The following is a 17055-nucleotide window of genomic DNA, read 5'->3' as shown; positions in this document are numbered from 1 at the left end:
GTGGGGTGAGGGTTTTTGGGGAAGGGACCTGAGTTTGGGGCCGGGGAGGAATTTCGGGCGGGCGTGAGGAGCGGGGAAAGGGGGCTCTGGGCTGGGGGGCGGTCAGAGGTTCCGGGGGGCCTCTCGGAGACCCGGATCAGGGCTGGGGCTGGCTTCGGGGGCACCCCGGGCCTTTCGGGGTACCCCGGGCCTTTGGGCCTTGCTGGAGCCAGGGTGGGAGGAAGCGGGGAGAGCTGAAGGAGGGCAGGTGCTGTAGGGCTTTGGAGGGGAAACAGTCCCGAGGGCGGGAGGTGGTCCGGGGGGCTCACCTGTGGGAGGGGTCGTAGCTGTCGAAACCACAATAGTTGAGGGACTCGGAGAGCGGCTTTGGGGGTGGTGGCAGTGGGAGGGGTGTGAAGGACCGGGGTGGGGTCTGGGGGCCTGGCCCGTGGGCTGGGCTGCGTGGGAGAGGGAAGGAGAGTGTTCCCTGAGCGGAGGTGTAGGAAAGGTGTTGGGATTGTGGGCAGAGCCGCATGGGTGTGTGGGGGGCGGCTGGGGAGGGCATCTGGGGTCCTGGGGTGGATCTGGACTTGTCTGGAGGCAGATTCTCTGGGCGAGGGGAGAGGAGCCGGACAGATGTTTGGGGCCAGCGTTGGATGAGGTGGAGGAGAGGAAAGATCAGCCCTTCCACGGGCGGGCTGGGGGGGCTCTGCACCTGCTTGGGAGCGGGAGACGGCTGGGATTGGGAAGGGCTGACTCCACGGCTGGGATTAGCAAAGGCTGGGATTGGCAAGGGCTGGTCCTGGCACTGTGGAAGTGGCGATGCCCACTGGGACAAGGTGTCATGGGCTCTGCGCTGGGCTGGCTGCGTGCTTTGGTTGGGCGCAGGGCACGAGGCCGGTGTGTGAAGACCCTGGCAGGGATCTCTGGGCAGCAGTTCATGGCGTGGGCAGGGGCTGTGCACGTGTGGCACTCCTGCTCCTTTCCGGTCTGCTCCGGGGAGCCCATTGGTACAGGGGGTGTGGAGTGAGGGCTTTGTGCAGGGAGGGCACAGAGCTGTGCGGGGGGGAACACGGAGCTGCGTGGGGACATAAAGCTGTGCAGGAGGGGGTACAGAGCTATGCAGGCAGGGAGGGACACGGAGCTGCGTGGGGAGGAATGCAGACAGGGTGATCTGGGGCCAGGGCTGTGCTGTCCCCAGCCTTGTTTTTAGAGTTCTGGTGCGAAGGCTGAGAGCTCTGGAACAGGTGTGTTTCACTCTCCATCCTGGCATTCCCCTCTGAATTCCCTATAGTTTGTGTATTCCAAGTGCAAGGCTTTATTTCCTTCAAAGCAGTTTGGGAACGCCCCAGCAGGGCCAGCAGTGAGAGTCTTGTTTGCAGGTGTAAATCCCAGAACACCACACAGTAAGGAAGATGTGTCCATGCTCTGTGGCACGCTCACAGGGAATTCAGTTGCAGAAATAGGAATTGGAGAAGACCTAGTTTGTTTCCATTGGCTGATAAAGGATTGTTCCCTTTTCCATAGAGCTCTGTCCTGTATTAAATCAGAGTTTGGCTTTCCTTAGGAAAAAAACGCAAATGAGCAGACAAAACCAGCTCAGTCATTCAGGATAAACGGTGTGTTTGGGTTAGGCCTGAAGCACAATTGGCTTTGGAAGCCTTCAGCTCTTCTGAGGGAATGGCTCTGTTCTTTCTGAGATTTACTCCACGGTTTGTGATTTCAGAGCTTATCTTTGCTTTGGTTTGGTTTTCCTTAACACCTCAGACATCATCAGCAACTGATGACTGTGTGGTACCTGCATGGGCTCTGAGGGCTTGTCAGTTCCTTGTGCTGTTCCCAGAGTGGATGTGATCCCTGGAGCTTTATGTTACTGGTATCAATCCTTTGCCTGAAAAATGCTCTGTTTGTTTTTCAGTTCAAAGAAGAGATTTCTAGACGGTTTAAAGCCAAACAGGATCAGCTGGTTCTGATCTTTGCTGGGAAGATCCTGAAGGATGGAGACACGTTGAATCAACATGGGATCAAAGATGGGCTCACTGTGCACTTGGTCATTAAGACTCCGCAGAAGTAAGAGTTTGGTTTCAGGGGGGCTGGGGTCAAATGGGGGTTGGGAATAACTGATTTTGATGATCCTGGTGAGCTTTCCCTCCCCCCAGCTGTGCCACGCAGCAATGGGGTTTGTCACTAACCTGTCCATGGATGACATGGCTGTGATGGTGTATGGCAGGTACCTGGAGGGGCTGGTCCTTTAACATGACCCATGTGTGTCTTGGAAGAACCCATGAGAATTGGATACTGGTTCTAGCAAACCAGCAAAAGTTCTAACAAAAGTTGCTGATAAAAGAAATTACTTTACCAGTGAATTTGTGTTGCTGTAGAAGCCAATACCTGGGTTTTCTGTCACCTCCTGCTACATACTCAGCTCTGAGCCTGCTCAGGCTCTCTGAGGTGCCACAGGGGGCACACAGCATTCAGAGTCCTGTGGGGCACCTGTGTGGCCCCTGGAGGCTGCACTGTCTGCCAGTGCAGACAGTGGATGCTCCACGTTGGGAGTGCTCAGAGGCTTGGGCTGTGCAACCACGGGCACGGGGCAGTGTGGGGGTTCACTCATGTGGTGCTGCAGGTGCACCCCGAGGCAGTTCCCCGTGGGCACGTGGCTTGTGCAGCACAGACCTCGGCCTGAGAACGGGACACGGGACTGACTGCGGGGTCCTGCGGGTTTGGCTCTTCCCAGCACTTTCCAGAGGGGTGGTGAGCCTGGAAGGGTTTTGGGAACAGCTGCTGTGCTTTAGTTGCAGCCACATTTCATTGATCTTGAAAGGCCCTTCGCAGCTGTGCCTCAGGCTCCAGCTGCAGTGTGCCCCAGCTCCCAGGGAGCTCCAGGGCTATGTCTCTGTGCAGTTCTGCTGTCTCCTGGGAGAGCTGCATTAATTAAGATTTTTTTTTTCCACGTTTTTATTTTTTCCACCTGTTTTTTTTACAAACACAAGGAAGTGTACTGTCAGGTTCTGCAGGAGCTTCTCCTTGCATTCTGCCTCTCCAGGTAGCCTGAGAGCCTGATGCTGTTTCTGCTGTCTCCACTGTAAATGTGGTATTGGTGAACCATTTCAAAGGGTGAATCCGAGCTGTCCTGGGCTGCTCATTTTTCTCCTGCTCATAGTCCTAGATAAGGGCTTACTGAAGACATTACAGCCTCTTCCTGTGAGAAGAGGCTGAGAGAAACCAAGTGCCCTTTCTCTAGCTTCCTTCTTCCTTTTTCGTTCAGCTTCCCATTTGCTTTGTTTCCCCACTCTTTGCCTCTCTCAGTGGCCACTGGTTTCCAGCAGCAGTTGGGTTAGTTTGGACAGTGGACAGGGACCTTCAGGGTTGATTTTTCAAGTTCTAGAAGACTGAAAAAGGAAAGGAGATAGAGAAAAGGAATAATTCTTGGTTTGGGAAAAAAAAATCAGGAAATGATTGTTCTTATTGTCAGAGGTATAATAGCGTTATTTGAGGTGAGTAAAGTGAATTTTGTGGTCTAATTTAATGAAAGCTCTTCAACACTAGTCCAGGACTCCCTGTTGTGACTGCAGAGGCTTCAGAAAATCTTTAAATGTTCTCTTTCAAATTCCTGTAACACTCTTGAGGAGTAACTGTGGTCACAAGGTGCTAACCTGGGTTGGTGTGTTCAGCAAAGCTGATGTCCAGCACCTGCTGCGTGGTGGCTTACAGCACAGTGTCTGTGTGGGTGTGTTAAAAGAAGCTCCAGACAACTTGTGTTGGAATAGGAGCCTCCAAGGTATCATCAAGGTACAGCCAGTGGCAGAGCTGGGAATTTGGAGCCAAGCTGGCCAGAAACGTTCCGTAGCTTTGTGAGACAGGTGCTGGCTGCCTCGTGCCTCAGTTTCTCTCTTTGTACAGTAATGCTCGTGCTTCTTTTTGCCCCAGAAGCACTGATAGGAATATTCAGAAGTGCACATTCTTGTTTACCCCATCCACTAGCCCTGCTGTAACCTCCTGTGGTTTCTGTGGGAGCAGCAGAAGGATTCTCCTGTTTGGAGCACACTCATTGCTCAAGGATATGGCTGCAGTAAATAGTTCAGTGGGATTCAAGGAAGAGCTGGATACAACTCAGGGTAAGACCCGTCCAGCGGCTCTGCGTGGGCCAGGACAACATGTCAGGGGCTGCAGTGCATCAGGATGGGAGGCAGATTCCAGCAGATGGAAGGCATCTGTGAGCACAGCTGTGGATCAGTGCAGCCAGAGATGGGATGGAAGCTGGGGCTGGCTGCTGTGAGGATGACTGGTGTGCTGGGAGCCCGGTCAGCGTGGGGTGCACATCTTGTGCCCCCGCAGAGGACTCCCCTTGCCCTTCCCTGGTACCAAGAGTTTAACACTTTTGATCCTTTGCAGGGTCCAAGATTCAACATCTGCTGCTTCTGCCCCCAATGCTGCTTCTGCCCCCACTGCAAACCCTTCTTCTCCTGCTGCCTCATCTCAGCCCTCTACATCCAGCAGTGCTGGTCCGGACGCAGGGAGTGGCAGCAGACGGAGCAGCGGGTCAGGGACCATGGGAGGTCCTGGAGATGGAGGCCCCAACAGTGCAGCATCCATCCTGTGTAAGTGGGGGCTGTGAGAAGGAAGAATTTTCTGGGATTACACCAAGGAGCTGGGGTTCTTGACCCCTGTTGTTGTCTCTGCTTGCTGTGGGCTTTGCATGAGTCACTCCCATGGCACAGCTCTGTGTCTGTGCTCAAGGTAATGCCACAAGCCTTAGTGAAGCGTGCGTGTAGGGTTGTCCTTCCTCAGAGCTGGCTGCCGTAGGAACACAGGATACCCCTGGATTTGTGGGGATGCAGTTCAGCTGATGTGCCCATCCTCTTTTTGCAGTTGCCGACAGTTACTGACTCATGCCTCTCTTCCCATGTGTTGTTCCCTCTCCAGCTGGCTTCGGTGGCATCACTGGGCTGGGCAACCTTGGGATGGGCTCTGCCAACTTCATGGAGCTCCAGCAGCAGATGCAGCGGCAGCTGATGTCCAACCCAGAGATGCTTTCCCAGATCATGGAGAATCCCTTGGTGCAGAACATGATGTCTAACCCTGACCTCATGAGGCAGATGATCATGGCCAATCCCCAGATGCAGCAGCTCATGGAGCGAAATCCAGAGATAAGCCACATGCTCAATAACCCAGAGCTCATGAGGCAGGTGAGTCACACCAGGGCTCAGTAAAGAGTGTTGAGGAGAGTCTTTGTGGACCAACATCAGTGTCTGCACTGCAGAGGTGGAGTGGGAATGCCAGAGCAGTGGTTTTGGAGATCTCTTCCTTCCTGCTGTGAGCTCCCCACAAACAGATGGTGGTCTTGAGTTATGTGAATACTGATTATTCAACCCACATGCTTGCAACTCTTACCTCACTTTCAGAGCTATTGAATCCATGGTGTGTTGGGAAAAAAAGGATGGTGGGATTTTCCTAGCATGCTGCCTACAAGGCTGCTGTGTTCTGATTCAGGAATGGGAGTAGAAGCAGTGCTGGAGAAGTGAAGCTACTGCGAAAGCTCTTTGTTTCTCTCTAGTTCTCTTGACAGATTACGGTGGAGACTCCAGAGCTGTACAGTGAGTGTTTCACTACCTGTATCAGCGGGGAGCACTAGTGTAGGCTGGGATCCCAGAGGGCTCTCATTTTTCCCAGAACAGAAAGGACCCGTGTCCAGAGGACTGACTGTCTGGAAGACCAAAGGTTCATTGGAAGGGAAGCCTAAGGGATCAGTGAGAGTCTGGGTGTTAATAGCTGTTGACAGGACTCTGCTGTTTCCTGGGAAGGCTTGTCAGGAGGATTGTGCTGAATGGGCCTAGTTTCCATCTGCTTCTCGGCTATTCTGCTTTCAACCGTGTCGGCCATACATGAAATTCCAGAGCTGCAGGACTAAATTGTGAATAATCTGTACTTAAGCAGTTCCTCAAATGAGACCTGGATATTCTTTGTGCAGGGGAGACCCATCAAAAGTCTGGAGAGGGTGGAAGGATTCACTTTCCCGGTCGTTGTATGTAGTCTGTCCAGTCTGAGTGGGAACATATGGGTGTTGGATGTTTGGATGTCCTGATACTGCTTAGGAACAGAACAGTCTCATTGAGCTGAACCGAGGCTGAGAAGGAAGGGAGCTGAGCAAGGCTGGGGAGGAGCCTGGATCCCTGGGCTCTCTTTGCTTGGATAAATGATCTCTCTGCTCTCTGCCTGTGAATAGGGTTTAGTTATCTTCTTTCTCCTGGGAGCTGAGATTTAACTCTTTCAGGTCTTGGCTGCTGACCAGGCTCTTGGTTCACTCTGGCCTTTCATGGTGCACGTGGGCCTGAGCTTTCCACCTTTTCCTTCTTCTCCCAGACGATGGAATTGGCTCGTAACCCTGCCATGATGCAGGAGATGATGCGGAACCAGGACCGTGCTTTGAGTAACCTCGAGAGCATTCCAGGAGGATACAATGCCCTGCGCCGGATGTACACGGACATCCAGGAGCCCATGTTTAGTGCAGCCAGGGAGCAGGTATTGGCTGTGTTCTTGTGAGTGGGGTCTAGTGTGGAAAGGGGGTCCTTCTCTGTCCCCTGTGCTGGGGGGGCAGTTTTCCTAGAGCGTGGCTCTTCATCTCTCCACTCCAGTGCAGGCCCTGGCCGGAGAACATGGTACAGTGCCTCTCGTGGCATGGGTTGAGGTGTCGGAGGAGAGACCTGCTCTGGCTCCTCCAGTCCCCCAGCAGGCTGGATGCCAGCCCTGACCGACAGGCAGGCCCTGTCACCATTAGCACAGCCCTCTGCTCCCTGGATTAGCTGGAGCCTGACGCCTTTGGAACGGAGCTGGCTCAGATCCAGTTGGCTGGTAGTGCAGGAGGAGGGAGCATGGGTCTGGCTGCAGAGGGCTGTGCAGACATACTCCAGTTCAGCATTACCTGCTGGTATGTCCGGGTGCTTTGAAGGGTGTTTTGAAGCCCTGCATTTGGGATCTGAACCTGGGGCTGTGGCCACTCCTGAGCCTGGTCTTTTTCTGAGTGAGGCGTGTTGTGGATTGCAGATTTCTCAGGAGGCGGATCATGGCACGGGTTTAGCAAATTCTGGACTTGGCTGAATATGATCGGCTGTTCCCTGGCTCAGTCAGTGCTGGGGTTGGTCTGCTGGGACTAACTGATTCCATCTGTTTCTTTTTTTTTTCTCCCTAGTTTGGCAACAATCCTTTCTCTTCCTTGACGGGGAATTCTGACAGCTCGAGCTCTCAGCCTTTGCGGACGGAGAACAGAGAGCCATTGCCAAACCCCTGGAGCCCCACACCCCCTGCTTCCCAGAGTCAGGCGCCCAGCAGTGAAGGGAGCACAGGCTCGGCAACCACCCAGGGCACCCCAACTGTATCCAACCCCTTCGGGCTAAATGCTGCCAGCATCGGCGCTGGTACGTAAGGGAGGAGCCTGAGGGTGCTGCTGGCTGGGCAGGTCACCCAGGTTTCCTTGGAGAGCCAGTCCCTCTGGCATTTGAGCCCTGTCTGTGGCTGTTCTCCAGAGGAATGGGTCTAGCCTACTTGAAGACACAAATGAATTATTCTGGTGCGCTTGTTGCACGGTTCCTTTGGGAACTCTGCTGTCCCTGCAGCTCCCAAGAGCAGGAGAGTGGCCAGCAGAGCACTGCCATGGCTGTCCACAGCAATGTTCGCTGCTGGCTGGGGCGATGGAGTACAGGCAGTGCTGTCACCTGTCACGTTGTATTTCAGGCAATGCCGTGGTGCTCAGGCTCATCAGGGGTTTTCCTTTGTCTTCCCTTCCTCTTGCAGGCATGTTCAACAGCCCAGAGATGCAAGGACTCCTGCAGCAGATTTCGGAAAACCCTCAGCTGATGCAGAATATGATCTCTGCCCCCTACATGCGGAGCATGATGCAAACTCTTGCCCAGAACCCGGACTTTGCAGCACAGGTAAAAGTGTTGCAGTTGTCTGCTGTTGTCGGGCAGGCCATGAACCCAGTGTGAGGTCAGTCTGCTGCTGAGGTCAGACTGGTTCCTCCTGCAGACACTGGAGCAGAGTGAATACACAGTTTGGCTGTATTTCTCGATAGCCTGAAGGCAGCCCCAGCTCTGAGCCCTGTGTGTTTGTAGAGCCCCTAACACAAGAGGTGGCTCTCAGAGGAACATGGGAATGGCCCTCCTCTTTTCCCATGGCCAAGTGGCCCCAATTCAACACTGCTGTCAGGAATTGAGCTGTCCTGTTTTGGTCCCCCTTAGCAGGGGAGTGTGTTGAAAGCCCAGGGAGGGAGTCAGGGGCATGACTGACCTGTTCTTCATGGCTTAGTTGCGTAGGGTTTAACAGCAAGTGGCAGCAACCCTCTGACCCTGCCTACGTGTGCTGTCTCTTGCTAGATCATGGTAAATGTCCCCCTCTTTGCTGGGAATCCACAGCTTCAAGAACAGCTCCGCCTTCAGCTCCCTGTCTTCTTGCAGCAGGTAAAGGCCTCTGGCTGGCCCTGTGCTGCCCTCAGCCCCTGGCTCCAGAGCTTCTCCCCCCACTATGGGACAGGCAGGATCTCAGCTGCTTGGTCAAGTGCACTAGGAAGCATGTGGGCTTGGGGTGGCTGGGCTGAGGAAGGAAGGGGGTTGCACAGGGGAGACAAAGAGGAAGAACTTGGTTAGACAAGGTAGTCTGAATTAACTCATCTGAATTACTGGAAGATGGACTCCAGATCAGGCTTGTTAAGATACTTGGAACCCCTGTATCTCGCTGTGTTGAATTTACAAAAATTACACAGTTAATTGTGCTAGAGCAGCTGGTTCTCAGGTAAATCAGAGTCCAAAGGCATGTGCCCCCAGTTCTAATCTGATTCACCCAGTTCATTTAGGAAACCTGATGTGAGCTCTGTGAGTGTCCCTGCAGGTGAGCCCTGCAGTCTGGAGCCTCGGAGGAGGATCCAGACATGAAGGCCAGCGCTGGCCGCAGGCAAGAGGCGCAGCTCGGCACTGGCTCGGGTGTGACAGTGGTGGAGCTCTGTCTGCCTGAGCTCTCGCTGGTTGGTACCGTGGTGTCTCTCTGCCTTGGTCCCCAGATGCAGAACCCGGACTCCCTGTCCATCCTCACCAACCCTCGCGCCATGCAGGCCCTGCTCCAGATCCAGCAGGGACTCCAGACGCTGCAGACGGAGGCCCCCGGACTAGTGCCAAGGTATGGAGTGCTCCGGAGTGGGGCCATGCAGGCAGAGCTGCCGTACCCAGTAGCAGCAGGCAGAACTGGCTGTGGATTCATCCAGGAGATCTGCTTAGGGTGCTCTGTCATGGGGACTTGTGCAGGTGTGTGCCTGCTCTGAGCAAGCTAATTAGCACTTGCTGCTTGCTTGTGCTTCACTGGGAAGTCCTTGACCCTTTCGTTTTGGAGAAAAGGTTTGGAATGCACTTGGTCCCTCCCCCATCCTTTGTTTGCTGCATTCAGTGTGGACTGAACTCAAGAACTTTATCTCTGGAGAACGGTATTAGATGGACAGACACAAGGTTGGGTGGGTGTGCTGGGGCAGGCTGATCTACTGGCAGCCCCCTGCTCACTGTCACCACGGGTCATGCTCCATCACAGCAGTTCTCTGCAGGCTTTTGTTAGCTCTGCTCACTCCCAGTGCCATGTGTGACCAGGACAGGGACGCAGCCGGTTCTGTTTTCAGAGCTGCCCTGTAGCAGGGCCTCAGTGAGGGCCAGCCCAGTCGAGCCTGCTGGTGCCCTGCTGCCCCACTCTGGGGGGGGTGCCCAGAATGCCAGTGTCACCCTGAGCATGGCCTGCCTTCCTCTCCAGCCTCGGCTCCTTCGGCATGCCCCGGATGCCCCCGTCCTCCACAGGAGGAAGCACAATCCCGGAGAACCCCGTTCCCTCTGCTTCAACGCCGGCCAGTGCCTCTCCAACTGGGGGTGGTAACCCTCATCAGCAGCTCATGCAGCAGATGATCCAGCTGCTGGCCGGAGGAAGCTCTCAAGTACGTAACACCCAGCGGGTGCTGGCACAGGCAGGGAGGTCTCCAGGGGGGTCCCCACCCCACCCCACTCAGGGAATGTGGTCCCCAACAGTCTCTTGTGGCTGTGGTGCTCTAGGCCAGGTTTGGTGTTGGGGTCTGGCTGGCTCTTTGGGGTGTTGAACTCTTTGAGAGGTTTAAGCTCAGCGTGCTGGGGATCCTTCTTCCTGCACTGCTGCCACTGTCAGTACTGACCCAGTCAGGACTGACTCTGGTGTGGCTGGTGTGCCACAGCCCAGAGGGATGTGGAGACTGTCCCCACACGAGCCTGAAGCCGAGCCCGGGGTTCCTGCACAGCCATGGCTGCTGGCACTGCCCGTGTTGGATGCTGTCTGTGCTCTCTGACTCCAGGGTCTCTGTCCTTTCCCTCACAGGTGCAGAGTCCCGAAGTGCGATTCCAACAGCAGCTGGAGCAGCTGAATGCCATGGGCTTCATCAACCGTGAGGCCAATCTCCAGGCGCTCATCGCCACTGGTGGGGACATCAACGCAGCTATCGAGAGACTGCTGGGCTCCCAGCCTTCCTAAACTCTGTCCTGCTGCCCCACAGACGTCAGCACATGCATCCATACACATGCACAGGGGATCTTTCCGGAAAGCCCGCCATCATTTTCATATCTGACAGCTGTCCATGTATTTAAAACAAAAAGATACAGCTTAACCCCTGACCTTCCTACTAAGTTAAGATTTCATGTTGAAATGCTCTTTAACTGGCTTGTATGTGGATTCCAGTTCTCATCGTGGCCACAGAGACTTCAGATGTGTATTTTTTCCTAAATATGCCCTGTCTCAGACACTCTTCTCTCTTTCTCTAGATGGTAGAGGCGATACTTCTAGTTACTTACCTGAATGATTGTGTTTTGAGTAGCTTGATTTTAACTGTACATGATTCCCTCCCCTAGCCCTCCTTTCAGGCAAATATTTAAAAAATTGAGCCAAGTTTGGGGATTGGTTATTTCTCTCAGCATCTTATTGAGAATGGATCAAAAGAAAAATTGAAATTACCTGAGAATTTCTGATGTCATTTGTCTTAATGTTTCCTGGGATGAACCGAGCCCGTGTCCCTCACTCACAGGTGCCTCCGATCTCCTGGTAGAGGGTTAATGGGCGCAAAAACTGCATTTGAAGTGTGGCCTCTTTACACTCTGGGGGTGGTGTAACGGAGACCAGGGGTCTGCAGCGACCAGGTGTGCTGTTCTTGACTTTGAGTTGAAGGTGCTGTGAAGAGGAAGGTGTTTGGAAGGTGTGTTTCTGCCCAAGCCATGTAGTTCCTGTTTGGAGGTTTCAGGGGCATTGACTCCTGTGCTCAGTGGGCTCATTTCTACAAGTGTGAAAACTAAAAAAGAAATGGAAAAATAAGCTACCAGTCTTTCGCTTCACTGGAAAATGTTGACGTTCATGTTCTTCCCAGTTTAGATCCATCCTCCACCCCCCTTCCATTCTGGTGTGTTTGAATGTTCTGACTCTCCAAGAGACTCCCCAGGACCAGCAGGGTGGTTTTTCCCAGGAGCCTCCATGGCTGTGTAATTTGCATACACCATTTTTATCAAAGGAAAATAAATGCGCACAACCATCTGTCTCCCTGCATCCCTGTCTCATCCTTGCCTGCCTTGGCTCAGCTGGGCCAGTTCCCACTTACTTGGGATTAATCTGTCCTGTCCTGTCCCCCGTGCTCAGCTCAGGCATGGGGGTGTTATGCTCCCTGCCCACCTGGCCCCGCTGCCTTCCCTTGTGGCCAGGAAACCTTTGACACTTCAGGAATGCTTCTGAAGCTTCCCAAACACTGGTCCTAAAGTGCAGGTTTGGAAGCTTCCTTTGAATTAGAGTTGGCAATTAGCAACTCTTGGAACTGTTGAGAGCTGGGAGTTAGTGTTATTTGATAGTTTTAAGTTTCTTTCAGTGTGGGAGGATTGGGCAGAGAGGGAACAGCAGGTTTGCTGCATACCTGTAAAACCTGCTGCACCCAGCTGGCTCCGTAGCTGGAACTGGGATCGATGGGTGTTCATGTTGCTGAGAGTGTAGGTGGTGGTGGTGGAGAAAACACAGGGCTGGAAACGCTCCTGCCTCTGTGTGTGCATCCTAATGAGACTGCAATCCCTTGGAGGAGGATTTAGAAAGCAGCTTTAACCTCTTCTGGAGGCTGTGCACAAACGTGTGGATTGCTTTGTGCAACCTCTCCTCAGATGAGGGAAGTTTGCACAGAGCTGGTGGGGTCAGAGCCTCTTCCCAAATGTTACTGATTGGCCCCTTTGCAGCTCAGAACACGCTCCTGAAAAGGCCTGGCTGAGCCTTGGGATCTCCTCAGTGTCCCTTGCCAGCACTAAGGTCTGTGTGTCCCTGCACACGCCAGCTCTTGCAAGGAATGTGCTCGTGGGAGGATGGATGGTGCAAGCAGGGAAGGGAGGGAGCAGAGCAGGTTCACAGGGAGATGTACCCCCATGGTGACTTTGAACCTCTGAGGAGCAAAATTATTCCCAACCATGTTGTTTCTGGCCAGGCAGAAATAGTCCTCCCACCCCCTCAGTGTGTTGGTCACCACAGTGCAAAGGGTCTGTGTGTGTGAGGGGATCTGTGTTGGAACAGGGACTTGGAGGGATGGAGCAGTTTGGTGACTGCAAAGCTGACTGGGAATAAATCCCTGCATGGTGGAGGAATCCTGCCACAGTGTGTGCAGATGGCTGTGAGCCACTGAGGAGAGTCCACAGGAGTCTGAGAATCCCAGAATGGTTTGGGTGGGAAGAGACCTCATAGCTCATCTCATTCCACACCCCTGCCATGGGCAGGGACACCTTCCACTATTCCAGGTTGCTGCAAGCCCTGTCCAACCTGGCCTTGGACATGTCCAGGGATAGAAGAACCTCAGCTTCTGTGGGCAACCTGCACCAGGGCCTCCCCACCCTCGGAGGGAATAATTTCCTCCCAATATCCAGTGTAAGTCTCCCCTCTTTTGGTTTAAAGTCATTTCCCCTTGAGTCATCATTATCTGTCCATATAAAAAGACTTTGTCCATCATTTTCACAAGTTCCCTTTAACTCCTGAAAGGGCACAATGAGCCCTCACAGGCTGGCCAGTCCTTGGTGTGTCTTTCTTGTTTAAGTGGAAAAACACATTCCTCCTGTCTCTCCACATTGTAGCATCTGCTCTTGTGCCACTTTGGGATCACTCCTCCCCTGCTGCCAGCCCACCAGCCAAGATGCTAAAATAGAGACACAGGGCAGCCTGCAGCCTCTTTTGTCCATCTGATGCCACCTCCCATCTCTCCAGCCTCCCCCAGCAGTCTGGCAAAGCTGCCCATTCCACGCTGCTCCCAGGGGCTTTGCTGTGCTGCTCTTGTACTGCGAAGCAGAGTTGGGAGGTTCAGGCCTGTAGCTTCCTCAGTGGTGGGACACAGTTAGGCTGGGATCACCAGGAGAGAGCTTGGAGGTGGATGCAGCTGGGTCTGGTCTTTGGTACCCACAGGGGATGCAGATCTGGCCTTCCCAGGGTCCGGAGAAAAAGGCACTTTGAAGGCTGGTGAGAAGGAGCCTTTTAGTGAAACCTTAATCCCCTCCAGAGCTTCCCCTAATCCCTGGTAATGTGCTGTTCAAAGGCCCACTTCCAAAGGAACGACTGCACTTTCTCGCTCCCATACCTCTCCTTCCCGAAGGAATTGCCCAAAGGTGTTCTCACTGACTGTTTCCTCTCATTTCACTCTGATAAATAGAATTAATTATTTTAAAACATAATGAAAGAAGCAATTTCTGCAGCAGGTAGTGGCAAATCCAGCTGATTTATTGGGAGAGATTTCTGCTGTCAAGGATATATTTCCACTGCATTCCTCCCCCTTTCCCTGGAGGGGATCCGCAGCCTTTTCCCCCAATATCCCAGTGTAACGCTTCCAACTTCGAAATCAAACCTCTAAAATGTGGAGGAGGCAAAGATGGCAGGAAACCAACATCTACATTGCTTTCAAGAAACCATTCTTTTGGTTACCAAGATCCGTGGTATGGGCGGTTTCCTGTGGCCACAGCCCTGACTATGGAGGGGCAAGTTCAAAGTGACTCAAGAGGGGGTCAGTCGGGAAATATCCTGGGGTTAGGAGGTCATGGAGTAGGATAGCTTGGAAAATATATATATGTGCGTGTGTGTATGTGGAGCTGCTGCAGCACCTTTGCTCAGCCACAGGAGCCATGAGGAAGGGCTGAATGATGCTCCTCAGCCTCTCTGCCCAGTTCAGCAGCATTTAAGGGCAGAAAACCATGATTTAGAGCATGGTTGGGCCATGGCCAGCCCTGACAGCTCCCTGCTGCAGGACCTGACCATGGCACATTTAGGACCATATTCATGTTTCTCTGAAATTGTTTATTTTTAATTCCACCAGCAAGCTGACACCTGGTTTCGTGTTGCTGCCTGGCTGGTGCTGGTCATGTTCACTGGAGTTTGCTGTGGGTGTTCCCAGCTTGCAGGGTTGGTATATCAGAGCCGACACTGTCCACCAGCATGGAGTCAGTACCCAGGGGCAGACTGGGATTTGTTTTTGCTCACTTTGACTTTGGAAACAGTGAAATCACAAGTCTTCCAGGCTGCCCCAGAGCTGACAGGGGAAGGGTGGTCCAGAGCCCCTCGCTGGAGTTGCCCTGTGAGAAAAGAAGGGAGAGGGGAGGTATTTGGGCACCTGCCCTTTGCTCCAGGTCTGCTGGGCATCTGTGTGGCACCACGTAGGGTTGGGTCTGGTGGTGCCCCTCAGCTGGCACCCAAGGCTGCACCAGGGGCTGTGTCACCCACGAAGACCCATGGGCTTCTAATGTGCACCAAGAGAGGGTTCAGGGTTCCTAAGGGGCTTCACCGCCCTTGGCTGCTGCTGGCAGTGGTGACACAAGGCTGGTGGTTGTGCCCAGTGTCCTCCCCGTGGCAGCGATGGGGCTGAGCCCCAGCTTGGTCCTTATCTCTTGCCTGGGAGCCCAGGAGCTCCAGCCTGGCTCTGGCAGGGGACAGAGGAGAAGCCCCTTGGCTTTCCACACCACCCCAAGAAGAGGCTCAGCTTTTGGCAGATTTTGTGGCACTGGAATCTTCTATCCTGCCCTGCTCATGTTTTCCTGGATACCCTGGTGGGAACGTGCCCCTTCCTTGGCTGCCTCGGTTTCCCTGCCCTGTGAGACATCTGGGGTGCAGCCAGGAGATGGCTCCTCCTCAAAGGTCATCGCTGCTTATTTATCCCAGCAGACAGAGCAGAAGAGTGGTAAAACATGGAGCAGCCAAGGCTGCTGCTCCCCAGGCTCAGGGCTGCTGCAGGCTCCCAGCTCATGCTACCCTGGGGATAAGCCCCACTTATCAAGGGGGGTGGAAGGAGAAGTGGGGAAACAAAGCATGAGGAGATGCAGGAGTGGTGCTGGCAGGGCTGGAGCAGGGGAGGAGTTGTCCCTCAATCCCTCAACTGTCGTGTGTGAGGGCTGCAGCAGAGCAAGGTATGGAGCTGGTGCCTTGGCTGTACGTGGCCACATATGCCACTGCACAGCTCGCAGCCCACGTGCTCCCACTGCGTACCTGGCACACCCCACACCCTGCACACGCCCTGTCATCACACCCTGCGCTCCCCGCTGCACACCTTGCACGTGCATGCCCTGTGCGTGCCCTGCCAGGTACACCCTGTAGATCCCCCTGCACATTTTGCACCTCTCCTGGCACCCTGGTCACCCAGGGGCTGTTGCCCATCTGTTTGTCTCTGCCAGTGTTCAGTGGAGTGGTGACATGCAGGGGTCAATGCCAGCTCTGGACTCTCCTGCTGGAGCTCAGTGCAGGGCAGTCTGAAGCATTTGCATGGGGACTCCCAAGCGCTGCCTCCCCCTCCTGGACCCCGTTCTGCTCCTGCTGCCAGAGCAGAGGCAGATCCAGGGAATGCTGACACAGGGGTGTATCCCCATCTGTGCAGCATCACCCAGGCCAAACTCCTGGACAGTGGGTGAGGGGTGGGCGTGGGTGTCCCCTGCTCTGTGGGCATAGAGCTCAGGGTGCTGGCAGGAACGGCAGCTGGGCAGGAAAGTGGCCCTTGGGACAGCAGGATGGCCTTGGGGACAGCCCTGAGCAGCAGCTGCAGGGACAGGCTGTGAAGGACGAGGCCAAGGCTCTGCTGGGGCAACCTCTAGACTCCCGGCTGGGCACGGGCACACACGTGCACACACACACACACGTACACACACACACGTACACACACACACATGTACACACACACACATGTACACACACACACACACGTACACACACACACGTACACACACACACATGTACACACACACACATGTACACACACACACACACGTACACACACACACGTACACACACACACATGTACACACACACACATGTACACACACACACACACGTACACACACACACGTACACACACACACATGTACACACACACACATGTACACACACACACACACGTACACACACACACGTACACACACACACATGTACACACACACACATGTACACACACACACATGTACACACACACACATGTACACACACACACATGTACACACACACACATGTACACACACACACACGTACACACACGTACACACACGTACACACACACACATGTACACACACACACTCACACACACACGTACACACACACACACGTACACACACGCGTACACACACACGTACACACACATACACACACATACACACACACACACACACGTACACACACACACGTACACACACACACATGTACACACACACACATGTACACACACACACCCCCACCCGCTCTGGGGCTGCAGGACTCCCCAGCCCCGGCCCATAGCAGCAAAGCAGGTGGCAGCAGCGGGCACACGCATGTGTGACACACAGCAGAGGCAGGTGTGCATGCGCCATTCGGGGAGTAGGAACAGGACGTGCACTGGAACTGGGAGGGTAAGCGTGTGAGTGTGTGTGTGCAGGGCAGTGCCAGCTCTGTGTGAGTGTGTGTGTGTGTGTGTGCAGGGCAGTGCCAGCTCTGTGTGAGTGTGTGTGTGTGTGAGTGTGCAGGGCAGTGCCAGCTGTGTGTGTGAGTGTGTGTGTGTGCAGGGCAGTGCTAGCTCTGTGTGA

At 54.1% G+C, this 17055-nt stretch overlaps 2 protein-coding genes and 1 long non-coding RNA gene across 4 annotated transcripts in view; 1 reads left to right on the top strand and 2 right to left on the bottom strand.

Annotated features, from left to right (window-relative positions):
• Window positions 1-514, bottom strand: part of LAMTOR2 (late endosomal/lysosomal adaptor, MAPK and MTOR activator 2) — a 3200-nt gene extending 2686 nt beyond the window's left edge. Inside the window, exon 1 of the mRNA XM_008628806.2 lies at window positions 309-514. Within this exon, the coding sequence (XP_008627028.1) occupies window positions 309-514 (206 nt within the window). The remainder of the gene's footprint in view (window positions 1-308) is intronic.
• Window positions 515-1831: 1317 nt separating this feature from the next.
• Window positions 1832-11554, top strand: UBQLN4 (ubiquilin 4). 2 transcript variants are annotated; one of them, XM_017727910.1, is made up of 10 exons: window positions 1832-2049; window positions 4375-4580; window positions 4906-5168; window positions 6343-6501; window positions 7169-7394; window positions 7771-7910; window positions 8352-8435; window positions 9032-9147; window positions 9763-9940; window positions 10351-11554. In XM_017727910.1, the coding sequence occupies exons 1-10, from the start codon at window positions 1847-1849 to the stop codon at window positions 10501-10503; spliced, it is 1728 nt and encodes a 575-aa protein (XP_017583399.1). In that variant the 5' UTR covers window positions 1832-1846; the 3' UTR covers window positions 10504-11554. The 2 variants fall into 2 exon arrangements, with proteins under 2 accessions (XP_017583399.1, XP_017583400.1); XM_017727911.1 differs by lacking the exon at window positions 8352-8435.
• Window positions 11555-13725: 2171 nt separating this feature from the next.
• LOC108445115 overlaps window positions 13726-17055 on the bottom strand; it is a 4562-nt gene continuing 1232 nt past the window's right edge. The window contains exon 2 of the long non-coding RNA XR_001859867.1: window positions 13726-14591. This is a non-coding gene — a long non-coding RNA (uncharacterized LOC108445115). The remainder of the gene's footprint in view (window positions 14592-17055) is intronic.

This window comes from Corvus brachyrhynchos, unplaced genomic scaffold, assembly GCF_000691975.1.
Source record: "Corvus brachyrhynchos isolate BGI_N302 unplaced genomic scaffold, ASM69197v1 scaffold122, whole genome shotgun sequence".
Taxonomy (NCBI): Eukaryota; Metazoa; Chordata; class Aves; order Passeriformes; family Corvidae; genus Corvus; species Corvus brachyrhynchos.
The sequence above is the reverse complement of the archived record's forward strand: the minus strand, read 5'-3'. Positions and strand labels throughout refer to the sequence as shown.